The sequence below is a fragment of the Pelodiscus sinensis genome, chromosome 4, assembly GCF_049634645.1.
Source record: "Pelodiscus sinensis isolate JC-2024 chromosome 4, ASM4963464v1, whole genome shotgun sequence".
Lineage (NCBI taxonomy): Eukaryota > Metazoa > Chordata > Testudines > Trionychidae > Pelodiscus > Pelodiscus sinensis.
In genome coordinates this window covers 6,324,591-6,352,336 of record NC_134714.1, presented here as the reverse complement: position 1 = coordinate 6,352,336, position 27,746 = coordinate 6,324,591, and the positions used below count along the sequence as shown (strand labels likewise).

Below are 27,746 nucleotides of genomic sequence, written 5' to 3'. Positions count from 1 at the left end.
TGCGCCAACTGGCTTTCAGCTCAAGCGGTAGAGCAGGGCTGGGGAACCTCAGGCCCGGGGGCTGGATGTGGCTCCCGGCTTGCCTGGAGCCGGCCCCCGAGGCTCAGGGTCTCCCCCAGCATTGGGGAGCCTGCGCTGGTACTCCAGCTCCTCTGTTGTTCCACCGCAGGGCTGGAGCACACAAAATCTACTAGGCTGGTCCGTCCCCCACCCAGGCTCTGGTGTGTGAGGGGAACATGAGGAGTCTCTCTCCTCAGTCGGGGCCACGTTTGTTTGTGTTGAGGTTTTTTTTGCTTCTCACTTGTGTGCGGCCCCCAACTCATTTTTCTGTGGGTCAGTGGCCCCCGACCCAAGAAAGGTTCCCCACCCCTGCAGTAGAGGCTTATGCACTAAGCTCCTGAGGTCCCAGGTATGGCATATAACTTCAAATATGCTTTTCTGTTGGTAATAAATTAGAGAATGCTCACTAATTTGCACTGCTGAAGGGTTGGTTTCTCTGCCATTTTTGATGCTAGTGTGCTGCAACCTCTGCCTATAATACGGACCAGATCTTGTCTCTGTTCCTTGTGCTTTCCTGGCAGTATCCATTTGTTGTCCCTTGTCTTCCACTTCGATTGTAATCTCCTTGGGGCAGGGAGTGATAGTTGTGTGCATGTCCAGCACCAAGCACAATGGAGTCCTCGTTGCTGCAGTGATAAAAACGTGCAGTTTACACACCTCCACTAGCTTTGCAACGTGCTCATCCATTATCCTACTGGCTCTTTCTTTTCAGTCAGGGCAAGTGTTCACGTGAGACACCTGCTAGGCAACTGGCCCACCAGGAATCTAACACAGGCTGGAGAATGAGAACAAGCCTGTGGGGGTAAAATTCACCTTCTGAGGGAGTTTGTTGCAACCCCTTTCAGAATAGAAGGTGACCAGCCCTTCAAAGGGAACAAAAGATGGGTGGCCCAAGACCAAGGGTGGGGAACCTAAGGCCCAGGGACTGGATGCAGCCCCTAACTTGCCTGAATCCGGCCCCTGAGACCTGGGGATCTTTCCTAGCATTGGGGAGCCCACGCTGGCACTCCAGCCTCCCCACTGTTCCCCCTTGGGGCTGGAGCACACAATCTACTATCCTGCCCTTCCCCTCCCCCCCAGGCTCTGAGGTGTGAGGGGAATGTGGGGAGTGTCTTTCTCCTCCTCAGCTGAGGGCCACATCAGTGAGGGTTTGAGTTATTTGCTTCTCACTTGTGTGCAGCCCCCAACTGATTTTTTTTCTGTAGATCAGGGGCCCCCCTCTCCCCTACAAATCTTCTTCCTAGGCCCAGCTCTTAGGCCTTATGCCTGGCCAACACCATAAGGGGGGGGGTGATCTGACATACAATGTATATCCTGTGTGTTCCCTTCCTGCGTCCTCCTGCCCTTGGGCCTCATCTTGGGTGTGTCTACACAGCAAAGTTATTTCGGAATAACGGCCGTTATTCTGAAATAACTATGTGAGCATCTACACAGCAATGCCGTTATTTTGAAAAAATGGACGGTTTATTCTGACTTCCGTAAACCTCATTCTACGAAGAATAATGCCTATTTCAAAAGAAGGTGTGTGTAGACGCGCCTCTCCTGCTATTTCGAAATAGCCCCTCACCAGGGCCCTTCTAAGTTATTCTTCCTGAGGCTGTAAAGTGAGAGAGGCTTCCCTAATGTTGACGTGCTATCTCGGACTACTTTTGAGGCTTCCCTGCAGTCTAGACAAGCTATTTCAAAATAAGCTATTTCGGAATAGCTTATTCTGAAATAACTGTGCAGTGTAGACGTAGCCTTTAGGTTCGTTCTTGTCCCCTTATGTCTTCCAGTCTCTTTCTCCTGCCCCGTCACTCTTGTCTGTTCTCATTCCTGGCCCTTCATGTCCCCTCGTCTTTTCCCCCTCCTAACCCTTTTCTGGGCCTTTTCTAGGCCTCTTGTGTCTTCCAGCCTAATGTGGGCCTGTTCCTGCCCTCTTTTGCCTCCCAGCCGCCTTCATGTCTCCCTGGACTGAACCCATTTCTGCTCCCATCTTGTGTCCTGGTCTCTTCTCCTCCCTGCCCCACCCCAGCTTTCATGAGCGGCTAGGCCTGCCCACCAACCTCAACTGTCCCAGGGAGGCCCCTTATGGCTGGGGATAGCCCTGACTGCTGGCTGAAATGAAGGGGGCTGCCTTGGCCTTAGACCTGTCCTGCCCGTTTTAAGGTGGCTGGCCTTCTGAACCCTGCAGAAGGTGCCATTTCAGATTCTGGTAGGAGATGGCAACTTTAACTGCAATTCCAGGGGCTACTTGGGCATATGAAAGTGACAGATTTTTTTTTTTTGTAGACTAACTTAGAAAGTAGCTGACAGGACCACTACCTCTAATTCCAATGTAAAGAAAAAATGTTTCATATTAGACCCATTCAGGTCTAATAGTAACATGTTCTGACATCATGTGTCATGTCACTTGAGAGACACTGGTTAGGCTTAAAATTGTAAAGTGTACTCTTACTTTTGAATACAACAATTGTAGAAAAATCTAGATTCCCTAACCAACTAGGTGCTTTTGAAAATTGCTGCTTGGGCAATCCTGTGTCCATGAGTAGCCCAAATTCCTGCCGCCTCCTTTCCCCTGCCCAGGACAGGTGATGTGTCCATGGCTCCCTACAGCTTCCAGCCCGTGACAGTGCATTGGAGCATGGCCCGGCTGGTCAGAACCACTCAGGTAACTGGGAAGCCACAGACCATCCACCTGCCTTGAGTGATGGGGATGAGGCGATGGGCTGCTCTTGGGCATAGTGTTGCCAACTTCCTAAGGACACGAACCTTAGCACACCTTTGTCCTGCTCTGGCCCCATCCTCTTAATCCATCCCCCTGCCCCTCCCTCACTGGGGCAGCAGGTGGGAATGTGGGAGGGGGTGAGAGCTGAGGGTGTGGGATCCCAGGCCAGGGGTGAGGGAGTGGAGCTGCAGGAGAGGGCTAGTGCCGGGGGAGGGGCTTGGGGTGCACGGTTGTGTGGGCTCTGGGGAGGGGGGCACGGGAGGGAGTGCGGGGTCAGGGCAGTGCTCACATGAAGCGGTGCTATTGGCCCGGGAGCCTGCGTGCCCGGCCTGCGCCCGCACACGTGGCCCCTGTGGCTCCCCTTAGTTGTGGCTCCCGGCCAATGGGAGCTGTGGAGCCGGTGCTGGGGGGGGAGCTGGGCGGAGCCAGAGCTGGGGGGGGAGCTGGGCGGAGCCAGAGCTGGGGGGGGAGTGGGGCGGAGCCAGAGCTGGGGGGGGAACCTGCCTTTGCCCCCGGCTTTGAGCTGCCCGCTCCATAGAGCCTGCTGCTCAGGCCCTAGGAGGCTGCCTGGACTAGAATGGCCCCTGCCCCCCCATAGTGGGGGGGGGGCTACAGGCTCCTCCCCCTCCTCCAGGAAAGCCCCGCCCCTCCCTCCCTGTCACGGGGTAAGGGGTGGAGCCAGGGGCAGACCCCGCCCCTCCGCTGCGTCCTCCCCGCCGCAGGGGGCGCTGCCGCGGAGCGAGGCGGGCGCTGCCGGTGTCCCAGCAGGCAGCGCGCGGCGGAGCGGCCCCATGGAGGCGGGCCATGCGGGCGGGCGCGGCGCGCGGCGGGGATGCTGTCCCGGAAGAAGACGCGCGCGGAGCTCGCCAAGCCCGGCGAGGTGCAGGGCAAGTACGTCAAGAAGGAGACCAGCCCGCTGCTGCGCAGTGAGTGCCCGGCCCGCGCCCGGGGGGGCGCTCTCCGCGGGGGGGGTTGCGGGAGCGGGGGGGTGTGGCCCCCTGGATGGGGGGGAGCCGGGGAGGTGGCTCCCGGGGGGGGGGGGTTGCGGGAGCCGGGGGGTGTGTGGCCCCCAGGATGGGGGGGGTTGTGGGAGCCGTGGGGGGGGGTGACCCCCAGGATGGGGGGGGTTGTGGGAGCCGTGGGGGGGGTGGCCCCCAGGATGGGGGGGTTGTGGGAGCCGTGGGGGGGGGTGGCCCCCAGGATGGGGGGGGTTGTGGGAGCCGTGGGGGGGGGGTGGCCCCCAGGATGGGGGGGGTTGTGGGAGCCGTGGGGGGGGGTGGCCCCCAGGATGGGGAGGGTTGTGGGAGCCGTGGGGGGGGGGTGGCCCCCAGGATGGGGGGGGTTGTGGGAGCCGTGGGGGGGGGTGGCCCCCAGGATGGGGGGGGTTGTGGGAGCCGTGGGGGGGGTGGCCCCCAGGATGGGGGGGGTTGCGGGAGCCGTGGGGGGGGTGGCCCCCAGGATGGGGGGGGTTGTGGGAGCCGTGGGGGGGGGTGGCTCCCGAGGGTGGGAGTTGCGGGAGCCGGGGGGTGTGTGGCCCCCTGGATAGGGGGGTTGTGGGAGCCGGGGGGGGGGAGTAGCCACCAGGAGGGGGGCTTGCAGGAGCCGGAGGGGAGCGGCCTCGGGGGGGGGGGGGGGGGAGCATCTGCAGTTTTTATCTCAAGTTGGTGGCTCGGCAAGGTCAGTGCTAGATTCCTCCCCCTGCGGTTCTATCTCATGGTTCCACCTCTACTAGATTTTGTGGCAGGCTGGATAATGTAGATTGGTTAACCCATGGTAAAAACACATCTTTTTTAGCAGTGTACACAAAGCCTAAATGTGACAGCGGTGCATCATATTGTTTGAAGAGTTACCTTTGCAACTGCAAGATCTGCAAACGTACTATTGGAAAATGATCTTTGCATGTTTAGGTTGTGCTCCTTGGGTGTTGATACAGAGGCATCAGTACAGGGTGGCAGGTGGGGATAACCATATAACCACTGACATTTTCAGTGGTTACATGATTACTTAACTAAACACATTTTAACATCCTTAATCTGAACCAGAATAGCCTTTAGTGTCCATGTTTTATGGCAGTTTCCTTAAAGCTGAGGTGTTAAATGCCATGATATTAATGTAACACTATGGTTAATAAATTAAGCATTGTGATTTACAGGGTTGCTAGTTAGGCCCTGTGATATAGCAGGGGTGGCCAGATTGCAGATCGCAAACTGCATGTGGTTGACACAGTTAAAGTGCAGCTTTCAGAACCCTCTCATTTCACCCCCCCCCCCCCCCCCATTTTCTGCCTGTCAAGCTGGAGGAGGGAAGCTCATCTTTTCTGCCCTGCAATGGAGTGGTGGGGCTAGGGCTGCTTCTTCCCCGGTGTGGAGGTGTCTTGGGGCTTCAGCCTTGTGGGAGGTGCATGCCAGGTCTCGGGCTTGAGCTGGATCAGGGCTTGAGCCCCAGAGGATCCTCCCCACAAGGCACACTTCTGCAGATTGTAATACTAGGCTCAGGTCAGTAAGTTTGACCACCTCTGTTATATACATACTGTAAAATATCAATACTGTTATATACGTGCAGTAAAATATTCCAGGCTTCTGGTGAAACAGTGGGCAAGTTGCTTACATACTCACAGTAACTACATAAATACAGATTTCATGATAGGGCACATGATTGGAAGTTGAGATTTGAGTTCCGAAATCTGTGCTGCTCTTTTTCCTCTCATCTTTGGCCTATCTTGTGAATTGAGATTGTAAACACTTCTGAGCAAGAGCTGCCTCTTGTAATAGCATATAGTGCTTAGCATAACTGGGCTTCAGGCTTAGGTTCCTTCGAAGCTACTGAAATACAAATAATTTGTATGTTGCATTTGTATCTAGAGACACTGTTGTGCTAGTCACTACAGGAACCAACTAAAAACCTCTCCTCTAAAGAACTTAGAATCTAATCAACTCTTTATCCACATTTTATGGACTGAGACATGTTCCTTAGATGACCGTTGTGAGGTTTAATATGAGATGATCTGAGATAGCGAAATGAAAAAGCAAGGTGAGCTAGGGCTCTGAGAACTCCTTCAGCTATTAAGCTGGTGGGTTCTTACTCACCTGCTCCAGATCTAACTGATCACTATATGGGAGGTGAAGAAATAATTTTATCTTCCATCAGGTTGGTGGTGACCTTGAAGACTTTCATCTTCCTTTGTAGTGTGGAGTGCAAGTCACGGCCTTGGGCACTGGTGCCCTTTGGTCCTTGCTGTTCTGTATGTTGGATCTAGTGTGCATGTGGCTGCAATGTATACATGGCCTGTGATACATCTGAGGTCAGACTAGTAGTTTATCTGAGGGTCTCTTCTAGCCTTAAACTCTGACTCTGCATGTTTGTTTCATATTAAACATGTTCTTAAAGCATGTTTTATAATGTACATTTGTTGAAAATGGCTGAGTTAATGTTACTTTGAAAACTTTAGCTTTGCATTTCCTGGCTTCTACAATTAGTGTACCTATTTTGCTCTTAATTGGGATATTTGTGGTAGTAAAGTTTGTATTAAATGACACATTAAGTAGTCCTGTGACACCACAGTCTCTTAAGGTTTCACAGGACTACTCGTTTTTAAAGTTACAGGCTAACATGGCTACCCCCTGAGACTTGTTAAATTATAATGTTTTACTCTTACAGATCTGATGCCTTCATTTATCCGTCATGGTCCAACCATTCCAAGGCGTACTGATATCTGCCTTCCTGACTCAAGTTCTTCTGCCTACTCTCCTGGTGGAGATGGAATAGTTTCTAGAAACCAAAGTTTCCTTAGAACTCCAGTTCAGAGGCCACCTCATGAAATATTGAGGCGAGAAAGCAATAGACTATCTGCGCCTTCCTATCCTGCAAGACAGTTGGCAACAGTTACTGAAAATGGAGATGCTGGTTACCCCTATTATTACGAGAGTCAAAGGAGGCATCAGCTAAGTGAGCGTGTACATGAGGACTGCAGATGCTATGGACACAACAATGATCTCTTCCAAAGGATGTCACAGAATCAAGGGAGGCACACATCAGGCAAGTGTTTATTTTAAAAAATACTTGGGAAGTATTTCTTAATGATGCCCCAGTCATGTTTTTCTGTTAGTATTGCATTATATATTCTAGTTCTCCTATTTATAATTACATTTCTGAAACTGTTTGTTTATGCTTAAGTTATGCTTAAGTTTATGGTGACCATGAAATAGGCCTGCATATCTTTTTGGAAAGCGAAGAGAAATGCACACACAAAAAAAAGGGTCAGACTTTTTTTTAAAGGGGACTTTATAGGATAAATTTTTAATATTAAACTTATTAACTTCCTTGGCAGAATTGTGGAATCATGTGTTCGGCCCAACTTAAGTTTAACAGATATATTTGTAAAAAATTACAATATTAAACGAAGTATACCATTTTCCAGAAGCCACCGAGCCTTTATTTCTTTATGTACTTCTGAATTTTAAAAGTAATTTTTAAGTATCATTTATTTAATATGTACTATCCTACTATTAAGTGACCTATTTTTTCCCCTACAATTTCAAGAGCTAAAAAGAATACTGCATTTTAATTGAGTGCCAAATGGAAGCCCAAGTGAGTGGTATTCTCTCATGGATTATGAAGTACTCGTCCCCTTACATTATGACTAGCTCACTCAAAAAAATGAGATAAAACTGTCACAATTAATTTTGGGATACTTGCACATTTTAGTCCCATTTGTTAAAATGTAATGAAAATTTATATTAATCTGCACTTTTAAAATACATCATTGTGGGAACATCATAGCCATTAGATGGCTTCCTTTTGCCAACTTGCACCATTAAATATTTTTAGAATAACTGACAGGCATAAATTGTGTAGTTTTGTGGTATTTGATATCAGACTGTTCATAAACAAGAGGGACGATACAATGATTTGTATAATCAAAACTTAAATGGTATTACAGCATGGTAATTCTAGATTTCTTTTTGGCTCTTCATTTTTTTTTCTGTCTTCCTGTATACATTTTTTAAAAAGAAATTGCCCATCTGTTTCCTTCTCTTTAAGTGGAACATATTTTCTTCATCCAATAAAACAACAGTATAAAAGGAGAGGCAATCCAGAATGTTTATTAATGCATGCTTTGGCATCCCTGAATATTTTTGTGTGATGTTTTGTTGTGAATCTTCTGTTTACAATGGCAAGTTGCTGAGAATCTGTGAAACTTGTACAGCATCTGTGGAATCACTCTTAGCTGTAGAAAAGTGACCTTAAAAAGAGAGAACTTGTAATATTTGATAAATACAAAAAAAAAACTTATGCCAAGAATATTTGAAGAAACTGTTTTAAACTTTAAACATGTACATAAAGCGTTTTCACTGTCATTTTGTCTTTACATGTAAGCTGTAAGCAAAATATTAAATCTGCTGTGTCAAAGAAAATAGCTCTGCCATCAAGAATGTCAAGACTTTAAGGTTACTGACCTCATATATGGAATTTTTTACTTGACAGAGTTATGCTTTTGTTATAGAAACTTTTTATTCAGTAAATAGTTAAGGGAGGGAAACAGCGTTCCAAAGAGTAATAATAGTAACACTGTTTAAAATCATTATATAATAAAGCTTTACTGTGAAGACTTTTATACAGCTTCATTTTGGTTTTCTTTCCTAAATGCAGCACAATACATCTGATATGTCTAGAATCTGAGCAAGTGTCATCTACAGGTCACACGTTCCTATTAAATTACAGTCATTAGTTTTAAAAAACTTTGCCTATTGTAGGAAACAGTAAGCCATTGCTTTCTGAAACAGGATCCTCAAAGTAACATCGAAAATTATTTCAGTGCTAGGATAGGTTGGTCAAAACAGTTTCAGAAAGCATTACTGATGCTTGGGAGACCAGCAACAGGCTTTGATACATTGGAAATGGAAATCTGGCTTTATGTGATTAAAAGGGACACTGTCATTTGAAAGCTAGTTAATTTCTAAACTAAGTGAAAGGTAGCTTTTGGTACTGTCTGTGCAATCTTGCCAGTATTCTGTGGTTTTACAGTCACTTTTTTTTTGTTTAAATGTTCTCTCCTTTGCAGCCATTTGAGACCCACCCACACAGTTCCTGGCAGAGGACTTTTCTCCCTCTTCCCCTTTAATTTCTCTGATTGCTGGAAAATAGAGGGGAGCTTCTAAATTGGGTTCTCTTTTGTCAGTCTTTCACATCTTTACTGCTACAAGCTTGACTGAGCTTTAGTAAAAGTGACTAGATACTTTTCAAAAGTAACAGGGGGTAGCCATGTTAGTCTTTAAATTGCTGCTATGACTACTCAATATATATAAATATAAGGATCATGAGGTTCATGTGCGAAACCCTCCTCGTCCGATGAGATGATCTTGAGTGCAGGAAAAAGAGGGGGACCCTTAGTAAGAAGGGAGAGGCAGGGGAAATCTGTCAGTTATAGAACCGGTGCTAATGAGACTGTCTCCTTGTCATGAAAAAACTTTCTCTTGTATAGTGTGGTTTGTTGCCTATCTCTTGTCTTTCCTCAGTGTGCAGAATTCAGGAGCATGCATTTTACTTGCTGACTTCATGTCCTCACCTGAGTCCCTCTCTTTGTCTCCCTCCAATCTAGCTTCCAACCTACCGATTTAATCAAAATTGTCTGAATCAAAGTCACAATCACCAGGGCTTTGGGGGGGGAGGGGGACTCAATGTTTACTAGTTCAAGGATTAAACCAGCTCATCATTGGGCATACATGTGCCTGGAGCAGAGCTCCTTCCCTCTACTCTTGTGCTTTGGTTGTCCACTTCTGCAGACCCAGTCTCTTACTGACTGAACTTGCTTCTCCAGTTAATGCTGCCCCAACGCACACCAGGTTAGTCTGTCAGTGGTGGGCCTCCCACCAAATTCCCCTTTTCTCATGCAAGCAGCACTGGCTCTGTCTTGGCCGACTCCGGAAGCCATGGGTGCGTCAGTTTATGCACCGTTCATGTTTGGAAGTCTATCTCTTCAGTAGTAGTTTGGATTTCAATACTTAGTTTTTAAAATGGTGGGTTGGGCTCTACAGAATTTGATGGTACTAGCTTAGAAATGACTCGTATTTGCACTGAGCAAAAGGATTTTTTCAGGCCCTATTAAAAAGACTACTTGCTTACTCAATTTACAAAACCTTTGTGTCCTTTTCCTTCATAATGCATTTTAGGTATTCAGTAGTGGTTAGTCTCTGCTCTTAATGTCTTGGTTTGCATGATTCTGCTTTCCTGATTTTCCTACCACTCCTTCAGTATCTTAGTGTTGCCAATTCTCATGTGTTTTTTCTTAAAATTTCCACTTCCAGAGTTAAATGACTACCTGAAGATTCTAGCCCTCATGATTAAGAGAGTCTTGAAAACGTGATCCAGGTGAACCATGAAGCTCAAACCACAAGGCAAATAGAATTCTAGATTAAAAAAAAAATCAAGCTAATCTCATTGTTTTTAAATAATTGTAATAGGTATCTTCTTTAATGGCATTTTTGCTTTAACCTTATGTCTCTCCCAAGTTCTTTGTCACTCTCATATCTGATTTCTAGGTTCTCTTCTCAGTCTTCTCCTTTTTTTTGCTCTCAGTAACTTGGTTTATGATTGACCCTTAGTGGTGGCATTTCCCCAAAATCTACCCATCTAATCCAGACCTTTCCATCTCCTTCTAATTGAATATTTTTAGCTGCCTCTCTGACATCTTGAAACACAGCCTCTCAAACTGTACCCGTCTTTCCTTTTATTCTCTCTTCTCCAGCCCTGCGTTAAAGCCTTTGATAATTCCATGGTTAAAGTCCTGTCTGTGCTTCAGATTGGAGTTGGATTATCACCAGGTCTCTTGGGAAGGTTGCAGTTGTAGATAACCCATAAAGCTGACTCACCTGTTCATGAAAATGTGTGAGCTTTGAAGTCACTTATGCAGAGGTAAATTTTGAGTCTTTCAGTTATGACGTGTCAAGAGACGAGAATAATTAACATTGTATACTGAATTACAGTGGAAGCAATAGAAACTGTTCATGTCAAATCATGACAGTCTTTTATAGTTATAAACAAAGATTCCTGGTTCATGTAATGTCAGAAAAACAAGCAGTAAGGTTAACAGTCAAGTAGAAGATTTATTTAAGGATGAATTATAGAAAGCTATTTTAACAAGTCTGGTTTTCATCACAACAGCAACAAAAATTAGAAAAATGTATGACTTATATTATTCTTATCTCTTCAAACTACTGTGCTGATTCCACAATAATTTTATAGCAACACAGTTTTCAAAAATTATTCTTGTTCCCGACTTTACAATTTTGTTTTGTATGTTTGTGGTGGGAGAATGTTTCATGTGTGCTTTGTAATTCATCTATAGGTCCATGGTGGGGAGTGAATTCAAGCAACTTTTGGATGGGTGGGAAAGGATTTGAGTATTTAAGGGCTGCAAATCCAGTTAGTAGTGATAGTTGGTTTGGTAGTGCCTCCGCCCTAAAACTAAACAGTTCTTATTGTCTCTCCCTGTCCTGTTCCCCAACCGGAAATTGTAGAGGTGGCGATGGGCTCATCAAACCAGGTTTCTAGAACAGCTTTGGGATGGGGCTGAGTGTGCTCAAAACATTTGAACGATACACCAGTAGGGCCAAGAGCCTTATTCAATGGGCTGTACTTGTCCTCCAACCGTTTTCATGTTGGTTGAGGACAGTAGGGTCCAAACCTGCTCCACCTGTTTCGGTTCTGCATCAGATGAGTGATAGCAGGTTGATGTTCCCTGTTCAGTCCCTTTGTCCTCCATCCCTCTTCCTTCTAGCCACTCTGAGGTTTTCTGCTTCCCACACAGTTCCCTCCGTAATCCATACGGCAGAGCTGAGACCGCCACTCAGAATAGATTCCAGTGACCCTTTATTTCCAAGTGGGACATACCCACCGAAAGAGCTATTCAATCAGACTACACAGCCATTTAGGGAATACATTTAGTTTGTTCTCTCTGTGGTGTGTACTAGGGATATGAAAGTGTAACCGTGTACGTGGTACGGATGTTAGATAGCGATTAATTGAATAGTCGTGTAACCGCATCAAATATCAGTGACACAACTATTCCATAGTCCCCAGGGACAGGGCCGATAGTCACTGCATTCTCGGCCTCACTCCCAGGGAGCCTCCTGCTACCCTGAGCTGCTGCCTCTCTATCAGAGACATCAGCACAGGGGAGGTGAGACCCGATACGTCTAGGGAGCCAGATTAAAAAGTGGCTCCTTGTGCACACCGACTTGTGTGTAACCATTGAAAATGTCAGCGGTTACATGATTACTTCAACATCCCTAGTATCTACACAAACAATGATTTCATTTTGAATTGAATAGCATAATTGTAGTGCAGGTCCATTTTTGTAAGAGTTGTTGATGTGATGCAGTCGAGCTCCTTGGCACTGTCTCTAAATTCCACACCAGGAGCCACCTGATGTAAGCAGTGTCCAGCTGGAGCCCACATCCTGAAACCCTACCCCAGTCATGAACCCCGTCCTGCACCCCAAGCCCTTGCCCTAACCCCAAGCACCCGTGTATCCAAACACCCTCCCAGAGCTGGCACCTAGAACCCCCTCAGCACCCCAACGGCCTGCCCCAGGCTCAGCTCAGAGCCCCTCTCACTCGAGATTCCTCAGGGTCCAAGACCAGAGCCTGTGCCCCAATGCTTGGTGAGAGGGAGGGAGGGAGGATGGAGTGAGCAGGGGGCGGGGCCTCAGAGAAGGGGCACAAATGAGGCGGGGCCAGAGTGTTTGGGTTTGAGGTAGATCTTGGATTGCACTTAAATTTAAAAAGTGATCTGCTTAAAAAGGTTGGAGACCCCTGGTGTAGAACAATACTAAAAACTGATGCTTGGATCCTCCGGTTGAGCCTTTGTGCTGCTGAAAGTGTTTAGAATGAGACTTAATGTGGAGCCTGGCTTAAAAGCATTGTAAAATATGGATCATAAAAATGGTCTCTGTCCATTTACATTTTTTTTTAGCACACTAAGACAATATGTAGCTGCAACCCTAATTAGACGACTAGATTCAACAGGATTCCTTCACTTCCCAGCACTATGTAAAAACTTGGCAGCTCATTGCCAGCTAGCTCAGAGGATTGAACGGAAGGCTGCATGTTATGCGACAGAGGAAAAGACAAGCCAAAAATAACAAGGCAACACTGAGATTCCTTAAGACCAGTAGTTAAAGCAAAAAGAAACCATCGGAGTCTGAGAGAAACAGAAACGGTAGAGAGACAGGTTCCAGAAAACCAGCTTTCACTTATGCAATCCAGGCTGAGATTGCAGATCTATAAATGAGACTCTTGTGACTATTCCTGAGATTTGGTAACTCTCATTAAGAAAATTGCTTTTTTATAAGCCGAAGGTAGAATCATAGAACACTAGAACTGGAAGGGACCTAGAAAGGTCATCGAGTCCAGACCCCTGCCCTCATGGCAGGACCAAGCACTATCTAGATCATCCCTTAACGTAGATACATTTCTTACTTTTTCATACATCAGTGCAGATCTTCACTATTAAGGATATTTTCACTCTGTTAAACCATAAAAATTAAAGCAAGAACTTTTCAGACAATAGATATGTTTCAAGTTTGAAAGACAGTGTTAACAGAAACCATTTTGCAGAAGCAATTCTGTCTAGTAACTAATACAGTGGAGATCTAATCCAATAAAGTACCAGGAGAAAAGAGCAGTTTAGTCAGGATAGTACAGGACAAGTTTTAAAAGAAGAATTGCAGTGGAGGAGTTAGTGAGGCTACGCCATCCAGTAATAAGCACACCAAAATTCCATCTTGTTTTAAATATCCACTCCCACGCTGCTTCTGAAAGATGTCTCAGATTCAGAATTAACCTGTTCCTTAACCATTCCTTGTTAGAATACCTGCTCTGTTTTCTGTGTCGAATTCTGAATACCCTGAAGAGTGGACTTTGTGGTGAGTTTGTATATTTAATATGCACTAATGCACATTTGGAGTCCTCAAGTGCTAAAGAAGTAGAAGTAATATGTTGATTGAAAGCCCCTCAGCACAATGTTCTTATACTCTTACTGACTGATAAGTACTAGATGTACTTCTAGGGTATTACACAGTATAACTTTCTGCTTGCTGTGTTTCAGGTTGTCTTGAAGTCAAGTAAAATATCCTATTATAACTCAGTATTTTCTTCGTTAATACTTTAAATGTCCCTCCCTCCTTTGCCTCCCAATTGTGAAAAAGATTAAATGGCAATCTAGCCTGGGAAGTGGTGCTCATTCTTACTACTGATTCTTATAGGAGCCTAAAAAAAAAGTTAGTTTTGTCCTCTCCTGTTCTAAACTACAGTAGGGAATATTCCTGTACATATATTTTTAAATTCTCATTTCAAGGAAGCATCTGCTGAGTACTTCCTTCATCAGAAATGTATAAGCAGAAGCAGTGTTTATGGTTTATTTTCATATTCAGTAACTCTTAATTACACAAACAAACATCTAAATTGAGATATTGCTGAATGTCACAACAGTTCAAAGGGTATGACATGCAATATTTCACAAATAGGATCTGAATTCTTAACTTTCAAAATATTAAGAAAACATGGCGTGTATGATGGTTTGAGAAGATTATACATGAAACTGTAAAAAGTCACTTATGCTTTCTAAGAACTTCTAGCATTCTAACTCCTTTGTTGCCTCTAAATCTAGCCTTTGTTTTATAACTGTTGACTGTTTCAATTATATATTTAAAAACGTTATCCAGGGATCAAAAAATTACACTAGTTTGGTATTTGCTATACCTGGTATCTGCTATCCAGACACACTGGTTTGGTATCTGCTACCCAGAAATAAGTGCCAAAATAACATTGGATGGTCTGGGGGACTAGTCACTCTTTTTAAGGTCTGTGGCTATATCATAATGCTATTAAAAACTAGGAAAACTAGAAGTCTTGCCTTTCCAGTGAAGTGTAGCAATTACCTTGTGGATCATCAAGACTAGAGAGTAACAGACTTGAAAATCGTTCTGATTACAATTTTCCTTTTCCTCTCTTTGCTCTTGTCTGTTTTTTGAGGTTCCAAATGTACTTAAATAAGGCCTTGTCTATACTCGAGTCACTACAGCGTGCAGCAACTGCACTGTAGTGTCACAGGATAGACTTTTCCTTCATCAACTGAAGCATTTTTTTCCTTTGGTGTAGTTAATCCGTCTCTCCAAGAGGCAGAGATTTTTCCATCAACCTAGCTGCATATACACTGGCATGAGTTAGGTCAACCTAACTATGGCACTCGGAGCATAACATTTTCCCAAGCCCTAGCACTGTAGCGAGGTCAATCTAATTTTTAAGTATAGACTAGTCCTTAGTGCAGTGGTGGGCAACCTTTGGGGTTCTAGGTGTGGCCCACGAGATATTTTGTTTACCGTTCCCCATGCACAAGGTTACCAGATTCTGCTACTTTTCACCAGTGTAGTATTACAAAATGACGCACGGTTTTTCAAAGTGACTCGCACTTAAAACAAGGCCATGCGGCGTGAGCTGCGTGCTTATTGCACCCAGCAGTGGCTGTGAGAGCCAGGCGCTCCCTCTGCCTCCAATCAAAGTGCTGCTGCGGTTCAGTCAGCTCACCCCGCAAATTCCAGGTACACAAGCACCGTTAGCAAAACTACCCCAGGAGACGGTCTTGGTTTTGACAATCTTGCGGCCCACTCGCTAACCCAGGTTGCCCCTCACAGCATTAGTGTGTCCAAGTGGGCAGATATACTGGGATAATCACCATGGCTTAAATAACTTCCCACATAAACAAGTCCTGACTGCTAGCTCTGAAACCCATTCTGTGTACTGCAGGTTGGATCTCCCTCATCTGAACCAGGGGAAGGTCAGTGTCAGCTCCACTGCTACCAGACTTGGCTTCACTCCCAGCTGCCGAGCTGTGCTCCCAATCTCAGCCTCACCAGGTTCCAGTCCTGGCCCCTTCTCTCCCCAGCTCCTGGGCCCCACTCCCTGATCAACCTCCAGCTCTCAGCCACGGGCCTACCTCTCTGGTCTGGCAACATCTGGGGTCCTACCGTCCTGGTTTTTCCCTGAGTGCTCCAACCCCGAGGCACCAACGGGGTGCCCGATGATGCCAGACAACAGACGTTGCCAGACCAGAGAGCCTGTGACTAGAGAGGTTCAACCTGTACTTGAAACCTTGCAATCCCAGCTTTGAATCTGTATTAAGCATTAACCTCTATCCAAAGGAGTATAAATTGGCTGCTAAACTATGCTGTAATTGAAGTGGGAGTAAAACACACCACAATAAATTGATCAGATGTAAGTTTTAACTAAAGCTTAAAGTTAACATTGATACCTATGTTGTGGGTTTCTTCTAGTGAAATCTGAGTAGTTGGATCCCGTGCTAATGTTGACACCATAGGTAACTTGTTTACACAGTCGAGAAGAGTCCCAATCATAACAGTCCAGTTAATAGTAGAGGTGTTTCAAGTAGCTTAATTAGAAAATTGTATTTCCTCTTGGAAATAGAAACTGGGTCTCCTTTTTCCTCCCTCCCTTCAATGGGACACCCCAGGTCGCAGGCTCCTTTTCAGGATAGGACCTGCAAGAGGGAACCACAGCATTGGTACACGTGCTACCTGGTGGAAAGAGCAAAAATATTTGAATACGGGGAGGTACTCCACGGTCTGATATTTCATAACCTGCCAGGGTCAGAATTATTTGTCTTGACAAATTGTTTTCTGAACCAGTGCTCAGTGGGACTGGTGGGGGACAGAGTTACTTTATTGCTGATGGCTAATGCCATCTAGATTGAAAGTGCCGGTGAGGTATTACTCCCGTACTTATCTCAACTTGTAAGTGAAACGGCGAAAAGAATGTTATTCGTGTGCCAGAGCTGATCTGTGAATGAGCTGTCAGAAGGAAAACATGTTCATAATTTCCCCTGATGGCAGAAGGAGAAGATTGGGATACATGTGTGGTTAGGCAGAGAAAGGAATGGGAAAGTGTCATCTGGCTTCAATTCTGCTTTTTGAGTGAGCTAGCGTAGTTTTCTCTTCGTGGCATTCTTTGGGTGAGACAGAGTAGGGATGTTAAATCCCATTTGGTTACAATGGTTAAACATAGGGCTAATGCTGTGTTTGACCCTTTAACTGATTAAAGGGGGATGAACAGGTGGGCCACTCCCAGAGAGACTAGAGGAAGCAGGGACTGCTCAAGTCCTGCTGTTCCCAGCCTCGCATGGGAGCTCTTGCCACAGCTCACGGCTCCCCGTGGGGGCTGCGGCTGCCACCCCAGCCGTCCCCCGTCCTCCCTCCAAACAGGGGTTCCAGCAGGGCTGCCTGTGGTGAGTAAGGAACTGCTCCAGTCCCCACCAGTTAACCGTTACCTGGTAAGCATCACCCAGTACGGGTTATGTTTACCACGTAACTGGTTATCCGTTAATATCCCTGATAATGGTAGTGTCTGTCTGTCTGTCTGTCTCTGTCTGTCTGTCTGTCTCACTTATTTCTGAAGAGCCAAAGCTCAGGAAGGATTTATTACTACAGAGGTCTCCACAGATACGTTCCTATCAGTGAAGACATTGGTGCTGTGGTAGAATCAATTGTTTCATTTCTGAGAGAGGAAAAACGCTAAGCCCTTCTATGTTGTTCAGTCAGAAAATATAGCATTAATAACTTACTAGCTAGTTGGGAATGCTGAAATCGAGTCAAATGTATTTTTATGACGGGATTTGAAGGTAAGAAGAGTTTAAATTGTACTAACATCATACGGAGTGTCAAGCAGAGGTAATAATAGGGAATTTAATAGACAACAGGTTTAAAACAAACAAAAGGAAGTATTTCTTCACTCAGTGCACAGTCAACCTGTGGAACTCCTTACCACAGGATGTTGTGAAGAACAGGACTTTAATGGGGTTCAAAAAAGAGCTAGGGGAGGATAGCTCAGTGGTTTGAGCACTGGCCTGCTAAACCCAGGGTTGTGAGTTCAATCCTTGCGGAGGCCATTTAGAGTTTTGGGGCAAAAATTTGTCAGGGATGGTACTTGGTCCTGCTGTGAAGGCAGGGGACTGGACTTGATGACCTTTCAAGGTCCCATCCAGTTCTAGGAGATAGGCAATCTCCATTATAAAAAAAATAAATTCCTGGAGAAGGGGTCCATCAATGCTTATTACCCAGGATGGACATATGGAGCTTAGGTCTGACTCAGTATATGGCTGTTTTCATGTTCTTAAGCATCTAAGGAATGAAACTTAATGATTATTTTGGGTAGGACCCCCTGTTCTACATTTTCAGCCATGTTTCTGCCTCTGCGGGAGGTTTACTCTTTTCAGCTATACTTTTGACTGACAAGAAATCCTCCCTAAGGTTCCACACTACATCACGAGAAGGAAAAGATAAAATAGAAATGACATTTTTATTGAGTTTATTAGTATGTGTTGCACTAGTTTCTATAATGCATAGAAGTATTACAGTTGTATATAATGGTTTTAAAATGTTGTTAAATTGTCTTTATACCAGTTACATAACTACACATTATCATTATTACGTTGTCTTACTTTAACTTCTGCCTCTCTTCCCTCCCTCCTGTTTCTGTGACTGTCTGCATAGGTAATGTAGGAAGGCTTGTCTGCTGCTGAATGGGGTTTGAAGGTCCCATTTACACTAGAAAAATACAGTAGCAGTATTTAGTAGTTATGTAGTGTGGATGTAACTAATGTGTTACTAACATACATTGTAGTGTAGATGTGCGCTTACATTTAAAATCCCATATCCGCCAGCCCTGCTGAGGAATTCATCCTGATAGTAATATGATTGCAACTTCATCCCCATTAAATGTATTACACAGTTCTCTAAGGTAAGTGGAGCCAGTAAGTCTTGTGGAGGTAGGTTAGCTGGAAATTAAGCTCCAAACACACTTTTCATTTCCTGTGCATGTAAATACGGAGATAGGAAACAGATAAAACTGTTGTTACATTCATCTAGTGCATTATGAATAAAATCAAGAATACCTGGTAACAAAAGTCAAGGTTATGTTATGGAAACAAAATACTACTTTGCTTTTTTCTCTTTTCAGTGAGACCTGACTTAGAACTGGTCAAATGAATCACTAATTATTGAAAAACTGTGTGAATATCAAAGTTATAAATTTACTACATTATCATCAACTTTGCTGAACTCTCTGATGTTTTTCAGGCATTGGCAGGGTGCCTGCTACATCACTAGGAAACTTAACAAATCACAGCTCTGAAGATTTACCTCTTCCTCCTGGCTGGTCAGTGGACTGGACTATTCGAGGAAGGAAATACTACATTGATCATAACACTAATACAACTCATTGGAGCCATCCATTTGAGCGTGAGGGGCTGCCTCCTGGATGGGAAAGAGTTGAGTCAGCAGAATTTGGAGTGTATTATGTAGATCACATCAATAAAAGAGCTCAATACAAACATCCCTGTGCTCCCAGGTAGGCTATCAATGATTTTGATGTAGACTATATTCTGATTGAATTTAGCATTGGGAAAATCAGGCTTTTCTGTGGAAGCGCATCAGAGATGCATTATATGTTTGCATATGTGGAAATTTACTTGGTATGCTCCCAAGTTGTTTTAATTATAAAGTGAGATAACCTAAAGGCTTCAGTTTCCCAAGCAAGTTCAGGGCACAGAATTTTGCGACCAACTAATCAAGAATCAGGGTAGCATCATATTTCATCTTAGAAAGAATTGATCCTGACAATATTTCAAAGCAGAAAAATGTTAGTCAAAAGGAGGTTTACTTTCCAGGAGCCTGTCCTCACAAATAGCCTATAATAATATTCCTGAAGAGGGCCTTTGCCATCTTAAACATGGGCTAGATCTGCTCTAAAATAAAAGGCCCTTTTTATCTACCCAGTATAAATGTTAATGACTTTTTGTCAGTATACTCTTAACACTCTTGTCCCTACTGTACAATTTTTCCTACTGTTTCTTCATCTGAAAAGGAAAAAAAAAACTCTGAGACATTTCAAAGATGAAACTTGGAGTTCTTCTGGAATAGCTTGTACCAGCTTTTCATTTTTATTCAGACCCCGGTACCCATTTTAGTAAAATGTCCATGGGTAACAGGTAAGATGGTTTGAGATGAGTGTGCAATATGATAAATTGCAGTGGTGTTTACATTTGTATGTAGACTAGAATAAAGTCCATGGTGCAATTATTGTGTTAAATGACTGCAGAAAGGTCTCCTTGCTCCAGTAAAGAAGTGTTGGAGCTTTTAAAATTGAATGCAACCTATCTGTATGTCATCAGTGATATCATCAGTCTGCAGTCATGACTCCTGTTGTTGTGTGTGTGGCTGGATTTATCAGTAGTTTCAAGATTTTAACATTTTGGTTAAAATTAACATTATAATTATACCAGTATATTTAATTTGCTGCTTTGGGCCATTGTTGAATTGATACATTGCAGATTTCTATATGTGTGTTTTTTTTTATATAGCGTTCCTCGTTATGATAAACCTCCACCAGTGACTTACCAGCCACAACAAGAGAGACGCCAACCCCTTCTAGTACCTGCAAATCCGTACCACACTGCAGAGATTCCTGACTGGCTACAGGTCTATGCCAGAGCTCCTGTGAAGTGAGTGTTTCTTCATTCCTCCCAAAATGACTGACTTCTCTCTCAGAAAACCAGACTTCTGTATTTCAATACTCAGAAAAGCTGTATTTCAACACGAGAAAATAAAATAGCCTTTTTGCATTATGTCAATTATTTTTTCATTACATAGGCACTGTTATTGGCAGTAACATGAAAAGTAGGAAGTTAGGACAGATATGTTCTGCATAACTGAAATTAAGTGCAAACATATGCCAGAGTTGTGGGGACCAGGTACGATGATGCTTGAGACATGTAACTAGCAATGGGACATCAACAGTCCAGAAAAGAAGATCAGGTTAGAGTATGTTCCCTTCATTCCTCTCCCCAAACCTCGCAGTGTTTGACAGCTGGCTGCAGACAGCCAGATGTTGAACCTCTAAGTGGTGCTGTGAAGATAATCCATTTGGCTGGGTGTGCGGAGCTTTATTTCACAGTAAGCAGTTCCTGATTTTTAGGTGTCTCCCAAGAGTGGTGTTAAACCCAGTCTTGGGAGGGTTGTTTTGCCTTAAGTAGAGGGTAAGTGCTGTGAAAGTTATTGGCATCAGAAGGAGCTACAGCTGTGGATAAAACAGGCGCCCAAGCAGCAGGCCCAGTTTCATCATGCAGAGTATCATGCAGTGCTGGAGTAACATTGCCAGTCTGGCACAATCCTCACCATTATGGCGGCTGCTCTCCATTGTGCCACGAGAGTGTAGTTTATGCTGCTCTTGTGAACTGCAGAAATCTCCAATGGGCAATCCTCCAGAGCCTGAGGTGAGGATTCTCTTTCCTTGGACACACCAAATTTATCTGGGAGCTCAATCTGGACCCACAGTAATAGGACCTGTTACCTGCAGAGCAAGATGGGGAATTCAGGAAGTATGGAGGACCTGTCTATTGTGAGCGGGTCAGTTGTAGCTGAAGGCTCCAGTGTGCTCCTTTCCTCACCAAATGGAACAGCTCTCGCTCTCTTCTGAGCTCCGGGGTTTTTAATTTTTTTCATTTGTAAATTTATCAGGAATGTTCTATACAGTAATTACTCACTTAACACGTGCCCGCTTAACACGTTTTCGCGATAGCAAGATTTTTGTGGGGGGGGATGTTTTTTGAACAACGTGACAGTCCCCGAAATAACACGGTTTCCCCAGCCGGCCGGTCACCAGTGGCTGTGTGGGGATTCCCCAGCCTCCCTGCAAAGTGGCGGAGGGTTCGCTGCGCCATTCCCCAGAAACTCCCTCTTGCCGGATGCCTTACTCCCTCTCCTCCGACCCAGCTTGCAGGCCGGCGGCTGGGTTTCCCCATTCCCCACTGCTTGAAACACAACCCCCACCTTTTCCATTATTTCAAATGGGAAAATTGACCCCACATAACACGTTTTCACTTAACACGATCATTTTCTGAAACCTATCTACCGTGTTAAATGAGGAATCACTGTACAGGGTTTCTCTGGGGAAAAGTCTGTTTTCCCTTAGCTGTCAAATGGAATTAAACCCATGAAACTAACCACTAAGGTTATGTCTAGACACTTGTGACTGGCCTACACCAGCTGGCTCGGGCAGCAGGACTGTTTAATTACAGCTGTAGCATGGACATTCTAAGACACTATCCCCTCCCCCCTTCAGATTCCTAGAACCCAGGCTCCAACCTATCCCTGGAAATTTTTACTGCCGTGTAAACAGCCCTGCAGACTAAGGCTTGCAAACCTAAGTTAACTGGCATGGGCCAGCTATGGGTTTTTGATTGGGTAGACATTCCCTAAGGAACTTCCTCCATGGGAGTATGATTGTAGCCTCCTGGGTTTCTGGGGTCTCCAGAAGCCGAGGAGGCAGTAGTCCTATAGTATAATCACAAAGGTGTGTGAAATGGCATACAAGAATACAGGACTGATGAATTTCTGGAATGTCTCTGGAGAACAGTGGCGCAAAGTGCTCCTTACTGTTCATGTAAACATGTAGAATAATGTGCTAGAGAGCCAAGGGTGTGTGACTTAGTCTTAATGGGTTTGATTCCAAGAACAGTGCAATTCCTTATGCTGGCTTTAGGAAATATTATCACTTTCAGTCTTTTCCAGCCTGTTAACTACTTAAAAATTTCTTACAGCGAGGTTGTGCTTTTTTTGGAAACAAACCTACATACATTTCACGACAAAATGAAGAATTTTACATGGAGAGTGTTGACAGCTGCATCCCTGCTCAAACATCTTCATTGCCAATAACGAAACACAATAGAAAAATGTGTCACTCTATTGTTAGAAGCCACTATGCTATTTTAGTTACCAGCAGATCTGATTATAATTGTACTGCCACAACAATTTCAAATTCAGTTAAGGCTTGGGGAATCCAGTGTTGGCCAAATGATAAAATAGATGGAGACAATCTGCAGACTTTGTTTCAAGATCCTAAGAGAATAATACAATACAGAATTTAAAGAAATAGCTCCATCAATAAGTACTTGATCATACTATTTTCAAACTGGAAGGGAAAAGGATTAAACATTGTGAAAGGAAATGACCAGCATTTGGCCAGTGCCTCAAAATTCACTGTACTTTAACATAGCTTAATCTCAATGTGACTGCAATAGGAATGAGAAATTGGGGTCAAAACTTTCATCCCATATGCCACCCACTGTATCATTTGTTTTAGGTGATTAATAGTGTAACAAATTAAAGTGTCTAAAGGAAGAGGGAGAAAAACTGTTCTCCTTGGCCTCTGAGGATAGGACAAGAAGCAATAGGTTTAAATTGCAGCAAGGGAGGTGTAGGTTGGACATTAGGAAAATTTCACCTGTCAGGATGGTGAAACACTGGAATGAGTTGCCTAGGCAGGTTGTGGAATCTCCATCCCTGGAGATATTTAAGAGCAGGTTAGACAGACACCCGTCAGGGGTGATCAAGATGGTGCTCAGTTCTGCCATGAGGGCAGGGGACTGGACTTGATGACCTCTCGAGGTCCCTTCCAGTTCTAGTGTTCTATGATTCTATGAAATAATAAACTCAGGGATCTAATTTTTTTAAAGTGGCCCAATATAAGGGAGGGATCACTGAGCAGGAAGCTAGCTCCCCCTGTTTAAAATTAAGTGTTGCCAAGAGGTGTAGGACGTCTGCCATGCTAAGTGAGAGTCCTGAACTAGAATCTCCTTTTGGACTGGCCAGTCATCTAGATTGTTTTAGGGTTGCAACAGCCCGTCTATGTGCAGGGGAGCCGGTGATGGTAAATTATTGTGGTTTAGATTGTTTCTGTAGATGTTGGAAGTGTTGCCAGTTGCAGGGAGAAGAGCCTCTTACCCATTATTTAGAAAGCCAGGAATAGAAGGCGTTGTTGTTGCATTGCTCCCTGTAATCAACTTATCTGGGAAACTGAGTACTTCCAGTAAACTTTCATCCTCATTCTGATTGGTGGCTCAGCGACTCTCTCATTAGATCCCTCATCCTCTGTCCCACCCTTCTCTTGGGAGCTGATGTTTAGCGCTGCCGCACCAGGAAACAATGAGCAGCCCTAATTTGGGGGGTTCCTTTCGGACGGGTTGCCAGAAGACACACAATTATAGCAACCCACAATCCCGCTTCAAAAAATAAAATCAAGGCCATGAAGTCGCAGAACCCCTTTGGACGCCGCTTGTCTGGGTGTGTGACATGCAGCCTTGTTCCCTTCGCTGTTGCCAATTAAGGAAGAAAGTGTTCCTGGCTGAGAGCCAAATTTAGCAGCCTGGTGCTAACCCTAAATGTTGTTTATTGACGAGCGTCTGACAACAATGGCGGGAGGGAGGGGGAATCATGGATCAAAGATCCTGCTCCTTTGCACAGTTCTCCAGGGACAGGAAGGGGAAGCATTGGATTATCTATAATTAGCGCTGATTCAGGAGTAACCAGGGGCCTATGTTTAAAACAAAAAATAGTGCTCACTTGTTGGCAGCCAGCACCTAAAGCCCTGGAAGTGGATAACTGGCCTGGTGATTAATGACCACAGTTCTGTCGTGCACCTGGAAGCCCACAGCTTTCCGAACCGTGAGTGCCCCCAATCCGTTGTTAGCACTGAAGCTGTTTTTCCCCTGGTTCGTTGTTTTGGAAAGGAACGGATCTGGTGCTGTAACTGCCCAGTCATGGGATAAGATTAAAAGTAATGAAAAGTCTGATCTAGGGATGTAAAAGAGTAGTCGACAAGCCGAGGCTTATCCGGTAGTCAAGTCAACTACTCGCATTTCCCCTGCCCCTCTTGCTGCCTCTATATCTGAGGTAGGAAGCAGGGGGAGCAGAAGTCAGTGCCGGGGGGAGCTCTCTCTCTCTCTCCTCTCTCTCTCTCTCTCACACACACACCCCCACACCAAGGCAATTAGTGTCCTGGAGAAGGATTCTATCCCTGCCTTTTCCACAGAATTCCTGCTTCATTTTCTCGTCTAGTTTCTTCAGACCGAGAAGATTATCTAATTTTTAATCATGTTTATTTTACTGGTACCTATAGCAAGTAGGTGCACACTTACACTAGAGAGAATACAAAATGAAGTGACCACCTATGAAAAGTTGGGTTTAAGTGACTTGACCAGCATCATATAGGAATTCTGTGGCAAAAGCAGGGATAGAATCCTTCTCCAGGACACTAATGGCCTTGCCTATGAAAATATGGTGTCTTCCTGCAATCCCCAACTACATACCTTCCAAGTTCTCACAGTGGGCATGTCTACACAGCAGGGCTAAAGCTGAAATAAGCGACGCAACTTCAGCTACATCAATTGCATAGCTTAAGTTGAAATAGCTTAATTCAGCTTTTGGTGCCGTCTATACAGCAGGAAGTCAAAGGAAGAGCACTCTTCCTTCGACTTCCCTTACTCCTTGTGCAATGAGGGTTACAGGAGTCGGAGGAAGAAGTCCTCCATCTCGACATTATTTTGACATTGTCGAAATGCCTGCTTGTAGTATAGACGCGGATGATGTTATTCTGAAATAACACTGCTGTATAGACGTGCCCAAACAGATTAGACTGGGGTCCTACAGATAAAAAACCCTAATTCAGTGGTGGCCACCGGTCCTTCTGTCTGTCCCACCCCTAGACTGGCCTCCCCTGCCCTTGTCTTCCCCAACCAATCCCTGTTCTGATCCTTCCTCTTCCCCACACACTCACTCCTGGTTTCTTGTCCCAGTCCATCCCTGGATTCCTCGTTGAATTACTTCTTCAAGGGTAAATTTGGGCAACTTTCATTTTGCCGCCTCTGCTGGATTCCGTGGAAGTGTGACGTGGCAAGATACTCCCACAGCAGATCCCTCTTAAGAAGTCTCATTGTAAAATGAAGGGTTCGCGCTGAGCTCCATTGGCCGTAGTCTGTGTAGCATCGACTATAGCTAGGAATTGCAAGAGCAGTACAGTGTCATCCAGGCCAGGCAAAGAGGCAGCTTCAGGAGCAGAACAATACCATGGGTGAAGAAGGGACTTTGCAAAGCCTGTGAAATTCTGCCTTCTAGGAGCTCGCGTTTAGGAATGGTGGGTTAATCGATTGACATACTTGTTTATTTTTTTCAAGTTACTCCGTTGACTTCCTAGGCTGTCCACAGTGAAGTAGGGAGGGTTCTTCCCCTTCTTCCCCCTCCTCCTATAAACTACTCTTACTCAGGGGGCTTTGGCTTGCCTTACATTTGGTTAACAGCACTTGCTAGCAAGTGTTTTAAATCATTTTATATTGTTCTTATAAAATGATCTGGTATTTTTATATTAATATGTAGCTAAGGAATGACTGATTCCTCAGTTTAGGTTTGTGGGATTTCTTCCTCTTTTAAGAAACAAATTACGGTCAAGGTTAACAAGACTAATTTTAATTGTGGAAGAGTGGCTGTACGAAATAGGTTTATGAGCGTCAACTACTAAAAACGTCAGTCGTTCCGCAATGACAGAACGATATACTTCGTGTCTTACGTATGTATTTGCTTATAATGGCATGTGAATGTGCGTCTCATATATTTATATCTCCAAACAGATATGATCACATTCTGAAGTGGGAACTCTTTCAGCTGGCTGATTTGGATACATACCAGGGAATGTTGAAGCTGCTCTTCATGAAAGAACTGGAACGGATCGTTAAACTCTACGAAGCGTACCGGCAAGCCCTTCTCACGGAGCTGGAGCACCGCAAGCAAAGGCAGCAGTGGTATGCACAACACAGCAAGCATTTTTAAGCTGGCTGGTTTTGAAAATGGAATTTCAGGAGGATACTAAGAGCTTTAAAACAGATTTTTTTTAAACCATGAAGAAGTGCTTTGGTTTAAAAGGCAGCTTATTTTTGTTGATGTTGCACCTTGGTCATTAATTAGCCTCTTGAATGTTTTTCTACATATATAAAATATTGTTTATAGAATGAAAAACATGTTTGTTGTTGTTTTTCTCTACCATTCTGGAGGAACACGACATGATTCTGGTATCCTTTTAGCAGCCAGCTCTATGAAGAAGCTGCCTATATATTTTTACATGGTGATAGATGCAATTATAAGGAATGTCATGGATGCAAAACACACTTGTTGTCTTGTGACTCTGGGGAGAGTCTATTTTTGGTGCAACATCTAAGCCAAGATGTTTACCGCTCTAATATACAGGACACTGATACGGATACTGTAACACTCAGTCATGTTACTAACAAGAAGAAGCGTAGATTTTTTTTCAATCCAAACAAAATGCTTCATTGATGAAGCATGAGGTTGCCTTACGTTCTTACTGTGTTCTATGCATCGTATCACTTTAAATTTGCCAGAAATCTGCACAGAGCTTGTCATGGGGGCAAGATAGTTACAGTCCCTTGAAGAGTAAGGGCAGGTCTGCAGTTCAGATGTAGGTCAACCTAGCTACATTGCTCAGGTGTGGAAAAAATTCATACCCTTGACAGACAAAGTGAAGCTGACCAAGCCCTCGGTGTAAACAGCTGGAGGTCAACAGACGCATTTTTCCTCAATCTAGCTACCGCGCTTCTGGAAGGTGGATTATCTGCACTGATGGGTGAATCCCTTGCATTGCTGTAGTAAGCGTCTGTGCTTCAGTTGTGTTCGTGCAGTGTTTCAAGTGTAGACACACCTTACGGCAAACCTGCTGCAGGCTGCTCCGTGTGAGGTTAAATGCTGAGCTAGCTGCAGTTTACAACCAGGCAATTAGAGCCATGTTGGAAGCAATAGCATTCTCGGACTTACCAGCCATACATCTCAAGGGGAAAATCAGGGATGCATTTTTTGCAAAAATGTTGTATTGTGACAAGGTTTCCTTCACACGTGAAGTTTTTAACCTGTACGACTGCCCCTTCCAATATCACCCTGTGGTTCATAATTGTCCTGAGATGATGTTTATGGCTCCTTTTTAGTGCAATAAATATCGTTGCAAAAAAGAAAACACATTTCCTGTAAATCCCAGCAATTCAATAAATTTCACTATTTTGTTTTCATTAA

General features: G+C 44.6%; 2 protein-coding genes across 2 annotated transcripts in view; both read left to right on the top strand.

Annotated features, from left to right (window-relative positions):
• NIN (ninein) overlaps nucleotides 1-2,882 on the top strand; it is a 143,321-nt gene extending 140,439 nt beyond the window's left edge. Inside the window, exon 31 of the mRNA XM_075926173.1 lies at nucleotides 2,626-2,882. Within this exon, the coding sequence (XP_075782288.1) occupies nucleotides 2,626-2,634 (9 nt within the window). The 3' untranslated portion in view covers nucleotides 2,635-2,882. The remainder of the gene's footprint in view (nucleotides 1-2,625) is intronic.
• A 627-nt stretch (nucleotides 2,883-3,509) lies between these two features.
• SAV1 (salvador family WW domain containing protein 1) lies at nucleotides 3,510-27,746 on the top strand. The gene is made up of 5 exons (XM_075926179.1): nucleotides 3,510-3,693; nucleotides 6,425-6,802; nucleotides 18,915-19,185; nucleotides 20,198-20,338; nucleotides 26,297-27,746. The coding sequence occupies exons 1-5, from the start codon at nucleotides 3,600-3,602 to the stop codon at nucleotides 26,493-26,495; spliced, it is 1,083 nt and encodes a 360-aa protein (XP_075782294.1). The 5' UTR covers nucleotides 3,510-3,599; the 3' UTR covers nucleotides 26,496-27,746.

What these genes read in the sequence shown, in the direction of transcription:
- SAV1 (XM_075926179.1), top strand. Translation starts at nt 3,600, where the DNA reads ATGCTGTCCCGGAAGAAGACGCGCGCGGAGCTCGCCAAGCCCGGCGAG. An exon ending in TCAAGGGAGGCACACATCAG is followed by an intron (nt 6,803 to 18,914) that starts GCAAGTGTTTAT and finishes GATGTTTTTCAG; the next exon opens with GCATTGGCAGGGTGCCTGCT. An exon ending in TATGCCAGAGCTCCTGTGAA is followed by an intron (nt 20,339 to 26,296) that starts GTGAGTGTTTCT and finishes ATCTCCAAACAG; the next exon opens with ATATGATCACATTCTGAAGT.